The sequence below is a fragment of the Siphateles boraxobius genome, unplaced genomic scaffold (genome assembly GCF_051911475.1).
Source record: "Siphateles boraxobius isolate OS27281-9 unplaced genomic scaffold, OSU_SipBor_1 174, whole genome shotgun sequence".
Classification (NCBI taxonomy): Eukaryota; Metazoa; Chordata; class Actinopteri; order Cypriniformes; family Leuciscidae; genus Siphateles; species Siphateles boraxobius.
This window is the reverse complement of record NW_027508782.1, coordinates 50,297-69,877: the sequence shown is the minus strand read 5'-3', so window position 1 is coordinate 69,877 and position 19,581 is coordinate 50,297. Positions and strand designations below refer to the sequence as shown.

Genomic DNA, 19,581 nt, shown 5'->3' with positions numbered 1-19,581 from the left:
GTGAGCGATTCACGTGTGTGTGTGTGTGTGTGTGTGTGTGTGTGTGAGAGAGAGGTTTTAACACGCTCAAACCGGATTTCACCGGCTCAGTCAAGCAAACCAGAAACTCATGAGTCATGCACTCTTAGCAAATAATTGTGAATAGATATTAATCTGTTTATTGACTAAATGAGATGTGCAAGGATTTTATTAATATTATTATCAGGCTATTGTTTTATGGTACTGTAACTGTAACACTACACTGGTTTACATTAGTGTAAAGATCTTAAAAAATATTTTGACTCATTGAATTCAATCACTAGAAATAAAAAGTGTATAAAAACATCTGTTATATTGTAAAAAATAATTTGTAGAATTGAATGTTTTACTCTGTAGAATGTATATCTAACTGTTATATGTTTTCCCCAATATCTGTTTGGCTTATTTTTGATGTTAAATGTCATTGTAAGCTTTTATGAAAAAAAAAAAAAAAAAAAAGATTAACATTAGTAGAGAACTACAAATGAGAATATTTACACACGGCAATGTACAGAGAGCAAATTGACGTCTTTCTCCCGGAGCTGTTGCGAATACTCGAGCTTCTGGACTCTCTCATAGGTTAATCTCGCTCTCTGAGGCTTTGGCGCCCCCTGGTGGACAAGTTTAAACTCACGGCATAGTTCCGCTTCCGGCCAGCAGGAGGCGCTGTTCCTCAGGATATTGATGATGGAGAAAGTTTCTGACGCGGAAGTCAGTGAGCTCGAGCCGTTCTGGTCTTTACTGTGTTGTTTCTCAGCTGAAGATCTCAGATCCTCATGAAAATAAGTCAGCGGTGGATTTTCAACAGTTGTGCTGTGATCGTCGGCAGCTTATTGGGAAGGTACAGAAATGTGTGTGTGTGTGTGTGTGTGTTTCTGTAAGAGAGAGAGAGAGAGTGTGTGTGTGTGTGTGTGTGTGTGTGCGTGCGTGCGTGCGCGTGTGTGTGTTAGAGAGAGAGAGAGAGAGTGAGTCTCTGTGTCTGTAAGAGAGTCTCTGTGTAATATAGTGTGTGTGTTTCTGTAAGTGTGTGTTTGTGTGTCTGTGAGTGAAAGACCCACTAAATAAATAACTGAATCTATCATTTATCATTTTAATATCTGCCACTTCTGTCTCTGGTTCCCAGAATGTCCTCATGCGTGTCTGATCTCCAGGAGAGGTGTGTGTTCTGGCACACTTCAGATCTGCAGGCGTTCCTGCACTCCTCCCCGTGGACACCAGGGGTCGCTGTCGTCACTCACACACACACTCACACACACAGCCTCTTCCACTGGCCTGAGGACGAGTTCCTGCGTGTGTTTGGGGCCGCGAGGACCGTGGCGCTCCTGCTGTGTGAGAGTCTGTGTGTTCAGCGCTGCGCTCTGGTCCACACACCGCAGAACCGGGCCGAGCTGCTCCTCGTTCCCCTCCACGGCCTCGAGTCTCGCTGGAAACCTCACCTCGCCCCGGATGAGGACTTCCAGGCGTTCGACCCCGGGTACATCAGTTCCAGAAGCGGACCGCGCTGGACCGACTCTGATTTAGACGCGGTTAAGAATCGCATCCGTGTTCATCTTCCCAAACCCAACGCGCCTTTAAACTACACCTTTCTAGGCGAATCCTCCGATCCCGGGTTGTTCCCGCGCATCATTCGCGGAGAAGAAAAGCACTGGCGAATTTGGGAAGACGACGAACATGTTGCGTTCCTCACGCCGTTTCCCAACACACCCGGACTGACTGTCCTGGTTCCCCGTAAACCGTTATCCAGTGATATCTTCCGATTGGAGGAGAGCGAGTACATCCGGATGGTGCTCGCGGCTCGGAAGGTGTCCCGGCTCCTGGAGGCGGGGCTTGGGGCCTGGGGGGTGGGGCTTATTTTCGAGGGCTTTGAGATTGATTACGCTCACGCCAAACTGATTCCTCTCGTGTCCTCGCCTGACGAGGCACAGATGAGCCCGACTTGTCCCGCTCCCGAGTTTTTCGAGCGCTATCCGGGATACGTGACGTCGGTCAGCGGTCCGCCGGCCAGCCGGGAGATTCTTCAAGCGATCTGGGCCAGGATTACCCAACGCTGATCACAGACTGTAAAAAAAGATGGACGACGCCCCTTCACTCTCTTCCATTGGTGAAAGTGAAGCCGTGAAAGTCCTAATATGACGCTGACATCGAGACGCTTTGGCTTCACTTTTCAGGACTTATGCGGCCAAATAAAATTTCCTGCTGATCACTGAAATTTTTCCAACCGTGGCGTATACACACAATTATGAGGCATTTATTAAAGTGCTCATTTTTTTTTAAACTTGGTTTTGACGTGGACATGATTCGAACAGGTTAAATTGTCCCGTAAACAAAAGTCACACTTGTGCTCCTCGCGGTCAAAAATGAGCGCATTGTAAATGAATGTGAGACGAGTTTCCTCTAGTGGAAGCGTTCGGTACTGCAGCCGAACACACTCTCACTGAACGCTCATTTACTGACATATCAACCTCAGATTCTCAACACAACTTGTTTAGATTTATGGCTTTGATTTTCTTGCAGTTTTAGAGTAAAATGTGATTTTGAAAATGTATGTTTCATAAAAAAAAAATTTAAATAGTATTTTTGTGCATTTTTCATAACAATAGGCCTAAAAGAGAAAAAGCACGGACTTACTAATTACGAAATTTTTGTGTGGTTGAACAGGTGAAACAGTCACAAATTCCCCTGGAACTCAAACATTAAACTTCAAAACAAAGTTTGTGCAGTTGCACAACTATTTACACAAATATATCCTTCTCAGTACGAGTCTGATTGGTGTTGTGAGTGTGACTGAAATAGCACGCGCGGGAGCACATGTGCAAAACTGTTTTGTAAAATGATATAGCCTATGATTAAATAAAAATTATTCATATATAATTTTATAAAACTGTTTTGCGCTTGTGTTCCCGCTCGCACTAGTTCGGTCACAACACGACTGCGTTTTTCTCTCGCGTGCTCTTATAATTACGACACAACACACCAAGCAGCCAAGCATATATATATATGTATATCCTATATAGTTTTTCTTAGTTACGCACCCGACCCGAACCCGAGGCTATACATTAAACATTAACCCGACCCGAAACCCCTGATTTATGAGAGTTTATGTTGGAAATTTAATTTTCGGGTCTATGCTCAAAAAGTGAATAAATGGATTATAAATACAGCATAAATACACATTTTAGTATAAAAAAACCACAAAATATTGAGTAAAAACTATCAGAATAAAATATAGCACATTTCATTGACAAAAAAATTGTTTCATACATGGTTGTGTGTCAAACCTGTTTGCTTTACAGTTTTCAGTGTTCAAATGAAGATAAATCTGTCTCTCTTGTTATTTTGATATTTCAGAGTATTTAAACATGGCTGGTATAGTCAGAACAGAAGAATAAGTGAACATGACATGTAAGTATATTGTTTAAGGAGTCCTTTATGTATCACACATCTAGCTAATATTGATATGTCTTGCCCTAATGTAACCATCTCTAGAGATCAATGGCAACACAAGCTCACGTGACCATCTACTGTAAATGTTTTTCATGCTAATTGATCTCGTAGCATCATCTTGTTACACAATTACAAGCTCGTACATCTGTGTCACCTCAGCCCGTTCCTAATTAATCCCTAGGTATTTTAATTAACATCTTAATTAGTGGTGCGTTAAGTTCTTAATTATTCACCTGGACACTTGGTATCTAATCTGTGAGAAATAAAAGAATCAGGTGATCCGATGAAAACTCAAAACAGTGACAAGAAGAAAGAGAAGTTCAGCTTCATCTTCTCAGAGTCTGACGATCAATCAGAAAAGAGGGACGAGGAATGAAACGATATGAATGAGCTGCACAGAAAGAGGCAAACATGGGAAACACGACTCACAACAACTGGCACACGTTCATGAAGCCAACATGTTAATGATAAGCAGTTTATTAAATAAGTGGCTTTTGCTAATATCAGAGTCAAGATTTTACATCAACACAATGCTGAGCTTTACAATAGTAACAAGCAAAAACTTTGAAATGCATTATTATTATAGAAAGCGGACCTTGAATAGGCCTAACTAACATGAACTGCATTGAAAAGTGGTTTTAATGTTTAATGTTGAGCTCAAATCATCTTAATTCTCTCTGTGAGCGAGTTTTATGTATTTAAAGTCATATGGGTTATATTTTCTTTGTCTTGTTGTTTTGTTCATGGTGTTTGAGGATGAGGCCCATGTCTATCAATCTGTTGAATTTGACTTTTACCTGGTAACAGATCAAATTGTGCCGAAATAGTGTGGAGTTTGACGCACATACGATCTTTGACATCAACAGCACTATAGCAAGAGTTTTCTGCTCCATTTGTAAAGTTAATGAGTCTATTTATTCTGCTGTCATATTGGTTATATATGGTTAGTTTTATTACTGATCGGGATTTGATGCACACGTGTAAACACAAGAATCCGCACGAGATCTTTTTTTTCTGCATATACATAACCGATATCTGGATATCCGACCCACGTCTACTCACACATATCCCATTCCCATTACAATTCAAGCCAGCACAAGACGAGGACGACACGTTTATTCACAAAAAACGCTTTTTAATGCTGTATTATGAGGCCGACGTGTGTGTGTGTGTGTGTGTGTGTGTGTGTGTGTGTGTGTGTGTGTGTGTGTGTGTGTGTGTGTGTGTGTGTGCTCTCGCTCAGCTTTATATTGAGGCGGGAACTTTATATTTATCTTTGTAAAGAAAATAAATTGCGTGAACAGAAACATTCAGGAGCTGGTGTTCAATCTCTGCCCGTGACTTCTAGATCTAAACCAGATAAATGAAAATTATTTCCGGACTATATATCTGTTCCGTCAGATTTTGAGTCATGACAGCTGGTATCTCGTCCATGCTGGCAAATAATCATGACACCCGACATGAATTATGTAAATAATTTTAATAGCATGGCCATTCAAAACCAGGGTCTACCATGTGCATAGTAAAATGATCACTGAAAATCATTTTGGGCGGGAATTAATGTAAACACAGATATCGGACTCCAGTCCTGTCTAAAGTGAATGTAAACAGGCGGGCTAAAAAATCGGATATGGTCAAAAAATCGGATCTGTGCATTAAGACTTCGAGTAAACGCAGCCATTGTTTATGGCCCCGTTACGACAGATTTGAGGGCTTGTTTTGGCTCAAAACCCACCAGTTGAGAACCACTGAGACACAGATAGCCTTAAATCACGCATGCTTCGTTTCAGACGCTAACGTCGACGGGTTTCTTGGAGGGACTCTCGAGGCAGGGGCAGAACTCGGATCGCTCCATCTTAGAGATGTGGACCAAAGGCTCGATGGTGCAGCTCAAGTCCATGATGGAGAACACGGCGAGGCTGATCTTACACCGAAACGTCTTGAACGAGTACGTTGATGCAAATGGCAAAAGAGCAACCGGAGGGAGATAGTTCACCACGATGATGGCGAGGACGATAGACACCATTTTGAAGGCTCTCTTCTTCACCGGGTTCATGACTTCTTTCCCTGCCACGCTTTTCCTGAGGACCCAGATGATGGACAGGTTGCAGAACACCATGAGGAAGAAGGCAGCGAGGATGACTCCGCTGAAGACTTCGTTCACACTCAAGACGCCTAAAAAGCATTTGGTCAATGAGTAGGCGAGGATGAGCCCCCAAACCACCACGGAGACGCCGATTCGGATGCGGTTATCACGGATCCCGGTGAATAAAATGGGATGGACCACAGCGATGTACCTGTCCAGACAAATACAGGAGAGAAATAACGGAGTCACGTCTTTCAGCCCGTAGGCGAAACGCACGGAGTACCAGATTGTGTCATCGCTGAGGTACAGCCGGTTGACCATGTCCACTGGCGTCATGAGGCCGAAATATGCGTCCAGGACCGAGAGGTTTAAAATAAAGATGTCAGATGTCGATCCCTCGCTCTTCTTCTTCAGAATCTGCCACATCACAAGGGCATTTAATGGCACGCCTGCAACCAGGTTTAATACTTTAACACCAAAGTAGAAGATAAACCAGTGAGGAGCCACGGCACACTCCTCGAACAGGTACCACAACGGACGGCGCCACCCAGAAGCGGTGGAGTTCAGGCTTAAACCCGTTATGTTTTCCATGAGGAATGATGATTAGCTGTGAATTAGAGCTTCGGTTCTTCGACAAGAGCGACTGTTCAGCAGCAAAACAAAGTGACGACCTTTCAAAAGTTTGTTTATGAGAACCTCATCATAAAATCAAGTTAAATTATTGCACAGAAATCTGTTCCGTTCGTTTGTCGGTTTCTCCCGACGTTTCTCTGACCATCATCCAACTTAGACGCGCGCTCAGTTTAGCGTCTCTCTCGGGGCGCTCCATTAAAAGCTTATCCCGCGGGAGACAGAGGTGGGACGTTTTGGGCGCGACCAATTGTTGCGGGTCTTTTGGGTCAACAAGAAGGTGTATGGCAGAAGAACTCGTCTGTGATTGGATGAAGAGGAGGGTCTGGCGGAAAATTTCGTGTTGAAGTCTGCAGTTCGATGGAAGGGGATGATCAAAGTTTTGTGATGTAACTGCAGAGCTTCATGTCAACAAGTGATGCAAGGAACAAATGAGTTAATCTACTGTAACATCTTGCAAATACACATTTCTGGCTCTCTGCCACTGAGTCCACAGCTGTGGGGAACGATATATATGAGTTTACAACTGCGATTTAGAGCATTAAATAATTCAGTGTACCAAAACACAGTTTCATTTCAGTGAACTCAACCAAAACATTAGAGTTTCAACTAACTTCAAATTTAGTTTGAATGCTTTTGTGTTTTCATACAGATAATTGATCCGGTGACTGATCTATTATCTTTTGCATTCTCATTTCTCTCACACTTTAGGGTTGAACATCAGTTTAGTATTTGGTGCAAATGTTTAATGACTGACAACAGTGAGTTTCTTTCACATTTCATTTCCTTCAGATGCTATGTATTCATGCATTTGAATTTTTTATTCATGCATGTCACCTCGTTCAGATTTCATTTGAATCCAGGAGGTTTTAATGGTTGGGATTTTAGTAAAACTCTTGTTGGTTTTCACTCCTTTGGGTTACACAACATGTATGCATTTGGCAGACCCTTATTATTTCATGTTCAATTTTATTTTTTCTGACCCAAAAGCAACATGAGTGGAGTTTGGGATCGAATAGACCTTTTTCTCTTAAGTATTCAAGTACTTATTTACACAGTGTTCATTTCATGAAAAGCTGTGAAGTTTTGTGAATGTTTTAGAGGGGTTTCATACATGGTCGTGCGTCAAACCTGTTTGCTTTACAGTTTTCACTGTGTTTAAATGAAGATAAATCCGTCTCTCTTGTTATTCTGATATTTCAGAGTATTCACACATGGATGCTATAGTCAGAACAGAAGAATAAATAATCAGACATGTAAGTACATCATTTTTGGAGTTCCTTTATGCATAATAAATACAACAAATATTGATATTTCTTGTCCTTATTTCTCTGGTCAATAAAACCATCTCTAGTAGCCAGAGATCAATGGCAACACAAGCTCACGTGACCATCTACTGTAAATGTTTTTCATGCTAATTGATCTCGTAGCATCATCTTGTTACACAATTACAAGCTCGTACATCTGTGTCACCTCAGCCCGTTCCTAATTAATCCCTAGGTATTTTAATTAACATCTTAATTAGTGGTGCGTTAAGTTCTTAATTATTCACCTGGACACTTGGTATCTAATCTGTGAGAAATAAAAGAATCAGGTGATCCGATGAAAACTCAAAACAGTGACAAGAAGAAAGAGAAGTTCAGCTTCATCTTCTCAGAGTCTGACGATCAATCAGAAAAGAGGGACGAGGAATGAAACGATATGAATGAGCTGCACAGAAAGAGGCAAACATGGGAAACACGACTCACAACAACTGGCACACGTTCATGAAGCCAACATGTTAATGATAAGCAGTTTATTAAATAAGTGGCTTTTGCTAATATCAGAGTCAAGATTTTACATCAACACAATGCTGAGCTTTACAATAGTAACAAGCAAAAACTTTGAAATGCATTATTATTATAGAAAGCGGACCTTGAATAGGCCTAACTAACATGAACTGCATTGAAAAGTGGTTTTAATGTTTAATGTTGAGCTCAAATCATCTTAATTCTCTCTGTGAGCGAGTTTTATGTATTTAAAGTCATATGGGTTATATTTTCTTTGTCTTGTTGTTTTGTTCATGGTGTTTGAGGATGAGGCCCATGTCTATCAATCTGTTGAATTTGACTTTTACCTGGTAACAGATCAAATTGTGCCGAAATAGTGTGGAGTTTGACGCACATACGATCTTTGACATCAACAGCACTATAGCAAGAGTTTTCTGCTCCATTTGTAAAGTTAATGAGTCTATTTATTCTGCTGTCATATTGGTTATATATGGTTAGTTTTATTACTGATCGGGATTTGATGCACACGTGTAAACACAAGAATCCGCACGAGATCTTTTTTTTCTGCATATACATAACCGATATCTGGATATCCGACCCACGTCTACTCACACATATCCCATTCCCATTACAATTCAAGCCAGCACAAGACGAGGACGACACGTTTATTCACAAAAAACGCTTTTTAATGCTGTATTATGAGGCCGACGTGTGTGTGTGTGTGTGTGTGTGTGTGTGTGTGTGTGTGTGTGTGTGTGTGTGTGTGTGTGTGTGTGTGTGTGTGTGCTCTCGCTCAGCTTTATATTGAGGCGGGAACTTTATATTTATCTTTGTAAAGAAAATAAATTGCGTGAACAGAAACATTCAGGAGCTGGTGTTCAATCTCTGCCCGTGACTTCTAGATCTAAACCAGATAAATGAAAATTATTTCCGGACTATATATCTGTTCCGTCAGATTTTGAGTCATGACAGCTGGTATCTCGTCCATGCTGGCAAATAATCATGACACCCGACATGAATTATGTAAATAATTTTAATAGCATGGCCATTCAAAACCAGGGTCTACCATGTGCATAGTAAAATGATCACTGAAAATCATTTTGGGCGGGAATTAATGTAAACACAGATATCGGACTCCAGTCCTGTCTAAAGTGAATGTAAACAGGCGGGCTAAAAAATCGGATATGGTCAAAAAATCGGATCTGTGCATTAAGACTTCGAGTAAACGCAGCCATTGTTTATGGCCCCGTTACGACAGATTTGAGGGCTTGTTTTGGCTCAAAACCCACCAGTTGAGAACCACTGAGACACAGATAGCCTTAAATCACGCATGCTTCGTTTCAGACGCTAACGTCGACGGGTTTCTTGGAGGGACTCTCGAGGCAGGGGCAGAACTCGGATCGCTCCATCTTAGAGATGTGGACCAAAGGCTCGATGGTGCAGCTCAAGTCCATGATGGAGAACACGGCGAGGCTGATCTTACACCGAAACGTCTTGAACGAGTACGTTGATGCAAATGGCAAAAGAGCAACCGGAGGGAGATAGTTCACCACGATGATGGCGAGGACGATAGACACCATTTTGAAGGCTCTCTTCTTCACCGGGTTCATGACTTCTTTCCCTGCCACGCTTTTCCTGAGGACCCAGATGATGGACAGGTTGCAGAACACCATGAGGAAGAAGGCAGCGAGGATGACTCCGCTGAAGACTTCGTTCACACTCAAGACGCCTAAAAAGCATTTGGTCAATGAGTAGGCGAGGATGAGCCCCCAAACCACCACGGAGACGCCGATTCGGATGCGGTTATCACGGATCCCGGTGAATAAAATGGGATGGACCACAGCGATGTACCTGTCCAGACAAATACAGGAGAGAAATAACGGAGTCACGTCTTTCAGCCCGTAGGCGAAACGCACGGAGTACCAGATTGTGTCATCGCTGAGGTACAGCCGGTTGACCATGTCCACTGGCGTCATGAGGCCGAAATATGCGTCCAGGACCGAGAGGTTTAAAATAAAGATGTCAGATGTCGATCCCTCGCTCTTCTTCTTCAGAATCTGCCACATCACAAGGGCATTTAATGGCACGCCTGCAACCAGGTTTAATACTTTAACACCAAAGTAGAAGATAAACCAGTGAGGAGCCACGGCACACTCCTCGAACAGGTACCACAACGGACGGCGCCACCCAGAAGCGGTGGAGTTCAGGCTTAAACCCGTTATGTTTTCCATGAGGAATGATGATTAGCTGTGAATTAGAGCTTCGGTTCTTCGACAAGAGCGACTGTTCAGCAGCAAAACAAAGTGACGACCTTTCAAAAGTTTGTTTATGAGAACCTCATCATAAAATCAAGTTAAATTATTGCACAGAAATCTGTTCCGTTCGTTTGTCGGTTTCTCCCGACGTTTCTCTGACCATCATCCAACTTAGACGCGCGCTCAGTTTAGCGTCTCTCTCGGGGCGCTCCATTAAAAGCTTATCCCGCGGGAGACAGAGGTGGGACGTTTTGGGCGCGACCAATTGTTGCGGGTCTTTTGGGTCAACAAGAAGGTGTATGGCAGAAGAACTCGTCTGTGATTGGATGAAGAGGAGGGTCTGGCGGAAAATTTCGTGTTGAAGTCTGCAGTTCGATGGAAGGGGATGATCAAAGTTTTGTGATGTAACTGCAGAGCTTCATGTCAACAAGTGATGCAAGGAACAAATGAGTTAATCTACTGTAACATCTTGCAAATACACATTTCTGGCTCTCTGCCACTGAGTCCACAGCTGTGGGGAACGATATATATGAGTTTACAACTGCGATTTAGAGCATTAAATAATTCAGTGTACCAAAACACAGTTTCATTTCAGTGAACTCAACCAAAACATTAGAGTTTCAACTAACTTCAAATTTAGTTTGAATGCTTTTGTGTTTTCATACAGATAATTGATCCGGTGACTGATCTATTATCTTTTGCATTCTCATTTCTCTCACACTTTAGGGTTGAACATCAGTTTAGTATTTGGTGCAAATGTTTAATGACTGACAACAGTGAGTTTCTTTCACATTTCATTTCCTTCAGATGCTATGTATTCATGCATTTGAATTTTTTATTCATGCATGTCACCTCGTTCAGATTTCATTTGAATCCAGGAGGTTTTAATGGTTGGGATTTTAGTAAAACTCTTGTTGGTTTTCACTCCTTTGGGTTACACAACATGTATGCATTTGGCAGACCCTTATTATTTCATGTTCAATTTTATTTTTTCTGACCCAAAAGCAACATGAGTGGAGTTTGGGATCGAATAGACCTTTTTCTCTTAAGTATTCAAGTACTTATTTACACAGTGTTCATTTCATGAAAAGCTGTGAAGTTTTGTGAATGTTTTAGAGGGGTTTCATACATGGTCGTGCGTCAAACCTGTTTGCTTTACAGTTTTCACTGTGTTTAAATGAAGATAAATCCGTCTCTCTTGTTATTCTGATATTTCAGAGTATTCACACATGGATGCTATAGTCAGAACAGAAGAATAAATAATCAGACATGTAAGTACATCATTTTTGGAGTTCCTTTATGCATAATAAATACAACAAATATTGATATTTCTTGTCCTTATTTCTCTGGTCAATAAAACCATCTCTAGTAGCCAGAGATCAATGGCAACACAAGCTCACGTGACCATCTACTGTAAATGTTTTTCATGCTAATTGATCTCGTAGCATCATCTTGTTACACAATTACAAGCTCGTACATCTGTGTCACCTCAGCCCGTTCCTAATTAATCCCTAGGTATTTTAATTAACATCTTAATTAGTGGTGCGTTAAGTTCTTAATTATTCACCTGGACACTTGGTATCTAATCTGTGAGAAATAAAAGAATCAGGTGATCCGATGAAAACTCAAAACAGTGATAAGAAGAAAGAGAAGTTCAGCTTCATCTTCTCAGAGTCTGACGATCAATCAGAAAAGAGGGACGAGGAATGAAACGATATGAATGAGCTGCACAGAAAGAGGCAAACAGGGGAAACACGACACACAACAACTGGCACACGTTCATGAAGCCAACATGTTAATGATAAGCAGTTTATTAAGTAAGTGGCTCTAAATGGGTTTTTGCTAAAATCAGCATTTCAAACCATGGAAATACATAAACCCAATCCCCAGAGTCATACATCACAGTACTAATATTAAACATTAAAATGCACTGACATTATATGAGTAGAACCTGAAAAGCCCAAGTAAGATGCAAAATTATTAACATGACTGAAGCCAGGGGTGTCCGATCCTGCTCCTGCAAAGTTTAGCTCCAACCCCAGTAAAAACACACCTGACCCAGCAAATCAAGGTCTTTCTCGGCATACTAGAAACTTCGGCCACATTTACACATAGCCAGGTATTTAGAGAAACGAATCTAGTCTAAAGACTGACTCTCAAGGACCGAGTCTGACTTAAACCAAAAAGAAAAATAGAAGTGGTTTCAGCACAAATCATGTTCATTCAATGTCATATTTTATTGACTCTGTGTAGTTTTGCTTACCCTGTCCATGAAAAAATAAATCTTAATTTAATTAGACAAATTTGTGCTGAAATACTGTAGAGTTTGATGGAAACAACCTTTGACATCAGTGACTAAAGATATGGGTATTTTTCTCAGTCCTTTATAAAGGTGATGAGTCTATCTATTTTGCTTAGTTTTGTTTCATTATATGCATTTAATGTTGTGTTTTTCCCTACTTTCAGTGACCAATCACGACAGACCTGTTGAGAATTAGACAAAAACACGGTCTAGAATCACACACAAAAGTTCAGACGGTGGTTCGTTTCAGACGCTAACGTTGAAGGGTTTCTGGGAGGGACTCTCGAGGCAGGGACAGAACTCGGATCGCTCCATCTTGGAGATGTAGAGCAAAGGCTCGATGGTGCAGCTCAAGTCCATGATGGAGAACACGGCGAGGAGAACCTTGCAGTGGAGCGTCTTGAACGAGTACGTTGATGCAAATGGCAAAAGAGCAACCGGAGGGAGATAGTTCACCACGATGATGGCGAGGACGATAGACACCATTTTGAAGGCTCTCTTCTTCACCGGGTTCATGACTTCTTTCCCTGCCACACTTTTCCTGAGGACCCAGATGATGGACAGGTTGCAGAACACCATGAGGAAGAAGGCAGCGAGGATGACTCCGCTGAAGACTTCGTTCACACTCAAGACGCCTAAAAAGCATTTGGTCAATGAGTAGGCGAGGATGAGCCCCCAAACCACCACGGAGACGCCGATTCGGATGCGGTTATCACGGATCCCGGTGAATAAAATGGGATGGACCACAGCGATGTACCTGTCCAGACAAATACAGGAGAGAAATAACGGAGTCACGTCTTTCAGCCCGTAGGCGAAACGTTGGGAATACCAGATCTTGGGATCGTTGAGGTACAGCCGGTTGACCATGTCCACTGGCGTCATGAGGCCGAAATATGCGTCCAGGACCGAGAGGTTTAAAATAAAGATGTCAGATGTCGATCCCTCGCTCTTCTTCTTCAGAATCTGCCACATCACAAGGGCGTTCATTGGGAATCCTGCAACCAGGTTTAATACTTTAACACTAAAGTAGAAGATAAACCAGTGAGGAGCCACGGCACAGGAATCATACTGGTACCACAACGGACGGCGCCACCCGGAGACGGTGGAGTTCAGGCTCAAAGCCGAGATGTTTTCCATGAGGAATGATGATGAAATAAGCTGTGAACGAGAAGGACTGTTATATCTACATGAATTTAAGATCAGCCATGATATTTCAAAACCAAAAGGCATATCTAACAATGATTTCCAAAGTCTGTTTCTAAATTAATGGGGTCATGACACGAGGAATCATACTTTTATTACTGGACTATTAAAGCTTACTGTAAGTTGCAGACCTCAAATATTCCTCCTGGATGTAAAAAGAGCATCTAGCAACCAAAATAACGTATTAGCTGCATTTCAATTCGCCTACTTATACAATGCACTATTTTCTCTTTTGTTGTGAAGGAAAAAGTACATACTTTTGAGTGTGTAGCAGAAGAGTAAGCACGTTTTGGGTCACACTGCCATGTCATAAAATTGCGTTTTTAACACACCGCTTTGTTGCAAAGTTACATGCATCCTGTCACCATACTTTAAATTAACTGAGCATTTCAGTTTGTTAAATTTCCACTACTCAATTCTCTTAAAGTAGCACATTGATCTGCCGGTCATGAGTTTTCCATGCAGAGAACCAGCTCGTGATTTTGCATAATGATGCATTTAATAAGTAATGGACAATTTTACAAAAGCACAATGATTCATATGTATTGTGAGTGTACACAAATAAAAACAAAGTTGTAATGGAAAGACCCTTCACAGTTTCGAATGATGTCTAACTCTTATCTTTATGACCATGATTGACAGAGTATTTTAAGTTGTTTCCGCTGTTATAATGAGACAAAATTTTTTGGCATTGTGTCGTTGAAGTCTCAAAATATTGTCTGATAGCTACAGAGGAGTTTTGACAAGTAGAAATCGTATTAAAGATAATGCTAATGAGAGATATCTCATTGGATTCTCATTAGTAAAAATATAATTTGAGATATCTTAAATTTGACTGGTCAATCTTTAGTTCCTCATCATTTACATTTTAGTTATCTGAAAGTAACATACTACTACTAAAATGTTCTATGAAGAATAATTAGATGAAAGGACTGAATTAATTAATGACTATATCAATTTTGGTGTGCAATTGATTCTACCCACAAAGGAGATTCAAGTTCATCCAAATAATAAATTTTATGTTACCAAAGACATCAAGAAAATTGTGGATAGAATGAAAGTTGCAGTAAAACTTTAGTTTATGATCCAAATCTCACTATTAACTAGTTGCCTATTACTAGGATATTGGATGTTTATTAGTATTTATAAAGCACATACTAATGTCTTTTTCTGCATTATCATATTCTAAATCCCTTATTCATACAATACATAAACTTAACAACTACCTTACAGCGTTAATTTCGTTTACGAAAACTATGACGAAAAACGTTCGTTGCTACCTTTTTTTTTTACCTAAGACAAGATGAAGAGAGACGACACCCACGTCATTAAACGACAACTGTGACTATTGGTGCCTTCAAGTCCTCCTGGGAAGTTCGTACGTACAAGGTGGGAAGTCGTGTTTAGACATGAGGTGTGTTAAAGTCAGTTTCGTCGGAGAAAGATGGCGGTGTACCTTCTTTTAATGAATTACACGAAAATACAGCAAGGTTTTTTAACTCTGCTCATAGAAAATGGAGAACAAAGAATGCGCACGAGGTGTGTTTTTCTTTTTATGTTTTTAATTAACTTATGAAGCCAATGTAAACTGTAAACTGTTAGCATTTTTTGTTGTACCATAATTCATCAACTTGCTGCTCATAACGAGATTAATGATGATCATGATAAATGACAGTTTCTAGGACGAGTAAACATTGAAATTCAATTTACATTTACCATCAACTACAGACGTTGCATTCATTGATTCCGCCATGTTTCTCACTGACACGAACCAACTCGTACAGATCAGGGCTTGAAGAAAACCCCGAGCTCCCCACTGGTATTTACGACATCGTGGTGGCGTTCAAGTGCATTAGGCCCTGTTTACACGAGAACGATTCTGGGTGAAAACGTAAAAATATTTTATCGGATGTGCCTTTCGTTTACACGGCGACGGCGTTTTGGAGGCTTAAAAACGCAAAAAAGTGAAACCACCCTCCAGAGTGGAAATCTTAAAAACGTTCCACCGTCGCGTTCCCATCTAAACAGTAAAAACGCAAATCTGCTCACTGTGGCTCTCGTCGAGTACGTGTTTACGTCATAGGCATGTGCCATTACAGGAAAATAACCCCAATATTCCGGATTATTTCCATACGTCGGACCTTCAAGTTGCCATAGCAGCTCTGATCAACGTACAAGAGTCTTTTCAGCAGTTGTATAAAATATTCTCAGATATTGGTGTTGTCGTGTCGCAGTGCTTCACATTGCCACCTAGCCGCCTGGAGTGCATACTACATCGAATTTCACACACTTTTGCGTCATCATATGCACGCGGATTTCCCCCCGATAACGCTCGTCTAAACGCAGAATAAAAAGTGAATAAAAAGTAAACATAGCCTTAACCTCGTAATTACGATCTATACGAGATGACTTGAACGCACCATATATCAACACATGCAATATCGTTGACGAAAAAAGATGAGACTGAAATGTGTTTACATTTTATTTTTTAAAACTTGACCAAAACCACTTGTTTGGTCTAATAAAGGAGGAGACAACAGATTACTGTTTTTACGAGCTTTCATGCTTACGGTTGCCAGATTTCACCCCCTCCCCCCCAGTCAGAGCTCTTTTTCTGTTAAAAGATCATGTTTTCTACCCGTCTTTTCAATAGTATCTGGCAACCATGCCCTTGCGCACGCACTCACTCTCTCTCTGACAGTGTTGCCAGATGTACGATAATTTTGATATCTCTACAATGTACGATCAATAATGAAAAAAATCCCATAATGTAATTTCAGAGTTTTCAGTCGTTCGTCCAAACACACATCCTACCGATTCATTTCACATCCCAGAATCATTTCGCAGGCTCACCTGCCTGCACGCAAGCACGTACACACACACACACACACACACACACACAGGCACCATTGCACAAAGTGCTACTGCTAAAGAGCTAAAAGCTACTGCTTTATATAAAACTTAGACAGAAAGAAAAAGATTTTCATAGCGTTTAGTGGAAGCCTTTGGATCTTAAAAACAACAAGAAGGTCTGGGAAACCATGAACAAAATGACACGTATATCATCCTCAAATAAATCTATTGTGACAGATAATGTTGGCTTTGCCAATGAATTAAATACCATGGAAAACTTCATACATAAAACCTGAACCAAAAATCCTGTCTCCAAAAGAAAGTGGGGATTATAGACCTATAGCTCTCATTTCAGTGCCGAGTGATTCAGAGTCCAGAACAGCAGCTGATGCAGACACATTATCACTGGTGTGATTATTATTCCCTCCATATTAATATCATCAAAGTGCAGGAGATTGTTTGGGCATGTCTCTGACACTCACACAACACCTGTTGTTACACACCATGAGAACATCAGACCGGTGAAGACTTATAAGTAATGAATGATAGATAATACGTTATCATGGAATGACCAGAAAAAATCTTATTGAGGAACCAGATTATTTTATAATGAGTGTTTTGCAGTACTAAAACTAAACTAAAAATGTAAGATTGTGGGTCAGCCACTTCAAAAAGTATACGAGTTATATTATCATAAGGTTGGCCAACAGTATTGTCTCGGAACTGAATCGTGTTGTATAATGAATTTGTACTTTTACAATCCAATTAGCGTTACAAGGTCCAAAGATATAATCGAATTAGATTAAAGCATTTCTTTGTGCATTAAGCTGTATTAGATTTCAATATGTTTCATAAAAATTAAATCTATACGAGGGCTTTTGTTTGTGTGTGTGTGTGTGTGTGTGTGTGTGTGTGTGTGTGTGTGTGTGTGTGTGTGTGTGTGTGTGTGTGTGTGTGTGTGTGTGTGAGAGAGAGAGAGATTGATTTGTGAATGAACTTACTGTAATGCAAGAACAATTTCAGACTGTCTTAAAGTTATATCATCATCATATAAGTCATTATAGAACTGTAAACAACTGTTTTACTAGTCAAAATGTAATGGTCAGATCTCGTTTAAAGATTTTCAATCTGATCTTTGACTATAGGAAGATGGAGATATTTAGCTGTCTGACTTGGAAGAATGCCAATAGTAACATTCTTACTAGAGACAATTGCTTTATAGATATAAAAAATAGGCATGCAATATGCAAGAAATATATTTAACCATTCCTGCCTTGGAATTTTGTCATTTGCCATTTTGTCTGAGAATTGTATAATAAAGGTCCTGTGCATTCAGGTAATTTCAAACTGCATTATACAGAAATAATAATAATAATAATAATAAAAAATGAAAACAAAAAAAGTAGGATTTTTTTGGTCAAAATGACATTATGGTATGCAGAGTTGTACACCGGTAAGTAGTAGCAAGTTTATGTTGAGGTTTAAATTGCGGCAGCTTTCATTCCCAAACGATCCCATATAAAACACCATGCTCACTCGAAATGTAAGTAATATGTTTCATCTCGACTTGTACACGTCTCATGTCTGGTGCAACATTTGCCATAATTTAAGAGAAGTGTTTCATGCACTGTCTCACTGAAAATAACACTGATCTTTTGCTGTAATGCAACACTGCCAGCTTGTGGACAGTTACATTAATGCCATGACTTAGTGAATCTGCACTAACACACAAGCAACACTAATGCATGTCATTACTCATTACCTTCTAATACCAGTTATACTTGGATACTTTTAATTTGACTGATCTGATCTGAAGCCTTAAACCTCTCCGTCGCACATTTATTTGGACTGTTTTACATTTTTGATGCGTAATTCCATGTTTCTTCAGGCTCTGAATCACAGCGTTATCAGAGAATGTTTAATATGGGGAGAACTTCCACTCTCAGTAAACTTCCGGGTTCTGAACTGGTTGCAGTTCCACTCTGGCTCCACATGAGGGCGCTCACAGGACGAGTGCAGAATGAATGGAGGTCTATGGAGATATACCCCTCAAAATCCACTTTTCTCAGGATATAATTTTAGTAATTTGAATGTTGTATTCGAAAGGAGATGCAAAGAAATTACTCATTGCTGGGTGTTAGATTTTTTAGAGTCACTTATTTGCTTTAAAAAGTCTTTTAAAATGTCAATGACATCATACACATCGTATACGACCAGAGATACTGCTTTACGCCAATCCTTCAGTCACTTTGGTTCTTTCGCGCTTTCGCGAGGCATCGACAACACGTGCTAGAAGAGTTTTTGTTTTGTTGTTTTAGAAGACCATGCCGAAAATACTTTGGATGCCACGATGCCATCAAGCGGTATCTCTGGACGTAATCAGTCCTTCACTGACCAATCAGCGTCCATTAGCAGAATGCTAGCGTGTTATGGGCAACAACAACTCAACCTGTAAGAAATCGAAAGGACGTAAGTACTTGTTCATTCAACTTTCGACCTATAACACATGGTGAACTTGCAAAAATCTGAGATTTCTCAACGGCAATCGGGTGAAAGAGACACATTTAGCCGTCTAGCTCCATAGACTCCCGTTCATTTTGCACTCGGGCGATCGCCCCCCAGTGGAACTCTGGTGGAACTACAACCAAAATTCGGTACAATAGGACTTAATAGGGAGTGAACAGGCTCTCCGTAGACGTGCTCTGGCGTTACTCAGGCCGTTTCTCAAAACCAAGAATGCAAAGAACGGACTTGTGTTCTTGGGGAGAACGCTCTTGCTAGTTGTTCTTGGAAGAATGAACTTACAAGGTGACGAGCACACAGAACGCTGCTGACAGTTTGAGGCGATGTGGTCTTGCTGGTATTGCGCAATACCCCCGCACAGCTCCGTCTTCAGTACCCAAACATAACAAGAATTATTGATGATAACTGCCAGGTTTTTAGCATGACTGGCCGGTTGGCTCGCTAGCTACACCCGCGTGCGCTTATGGAGATTCTTCACTACCGAAAATGTTTGAGCAT

General features: G+C 40.7%; 4 protein-coding genes across 7 annotated transcripts; 1 reads left to right on the top strand and 3 right to left on the bottom strand.

The window, feature by feature from the left end:
* Positions 1–530: 530 nt before the first annotated feature.
* Positions 531–14,292, top strand: LOC143740590 (uncharacterized). 4 transcript variants are annotated; one of them, XR_013204844.1, is made up of 5 exons: positions 531–859; positions 1,142–2,262; positions 3,367–3,420; positions 11,421–11,473; positions 12,669–14,292. XR_013204844.1 is itself a non-coding variant. In XM_077232562.1 (2 exons), the coding sequence occupies exons 1-2, from the start codon at positions 795–797 to the stop codon at positions 2,067–2,069; spliced, it is 945 nt and encodes a 314-aa protein (XP_077088677.1). In that variant the 5' UTR covers positions 531–794; the 3' UTR covers positions 2,070–2,899. The 4 variants fall into 4 exon arrangements, 2 of the variants coding, with proteins under 2 accessions (XP_077088677.1, XP_077088676.1); XR_013204845.1 differs by lacking the exons at positions 11,421–11,473; positions 12,669–14,292 and adding an exon at positions 7,382–7,489; XM_077232562.1 differs by lacking the exons at positions 3,367–3,420; positions 11,421–11,473; positions 12,669–14,292 and having other exon boundaries at positions 531–811; positions 1,142–2,899.
* Positions 5,249–7,481, bottom strand: LOC143740592 (G-protein coupled receptor 4-like). Its single transcript, XM_077232564.1, has one exon. It carries the CDS (start codon positions 6,137–6,139, stop codon positions 5,249–5,251), a length of 891 nt encoding a protein of 296 aa, XP_077088679.1. The 5' UTR covers positions 6,140–7,481.
* Positions 9,288–10,178, bottom strand: LOC143740597 (G-protein coupled receptor 4-like). The gene has a single exon (XM_077232570.1). The coding sequence runs from the start codon at positions 10,176–10,178 to the stop codon at positions 9,288–9,290; it is 891 nt and encodes a 296-aa protein (XP_077088685.1).
* On the bottom strand, positions 12,731–14,288 carry LOC143740591 (G-protein coupled receptor 35-like). The gene has a single exon (XM_077232563.1). The coding sequence runs from the start codon at positions 13,732–13,734 to the stop codon at positions 12,751–12,753; it is 984 nt and encodes a 327-aa protein (XP_077088678.1). The 5' UTR covers positions 13,735–14,288; the 3' UTR covers positions 12,731–12,750.
* Positions 14,293–19,581: the final 5,289 nt, after the last annotated feature.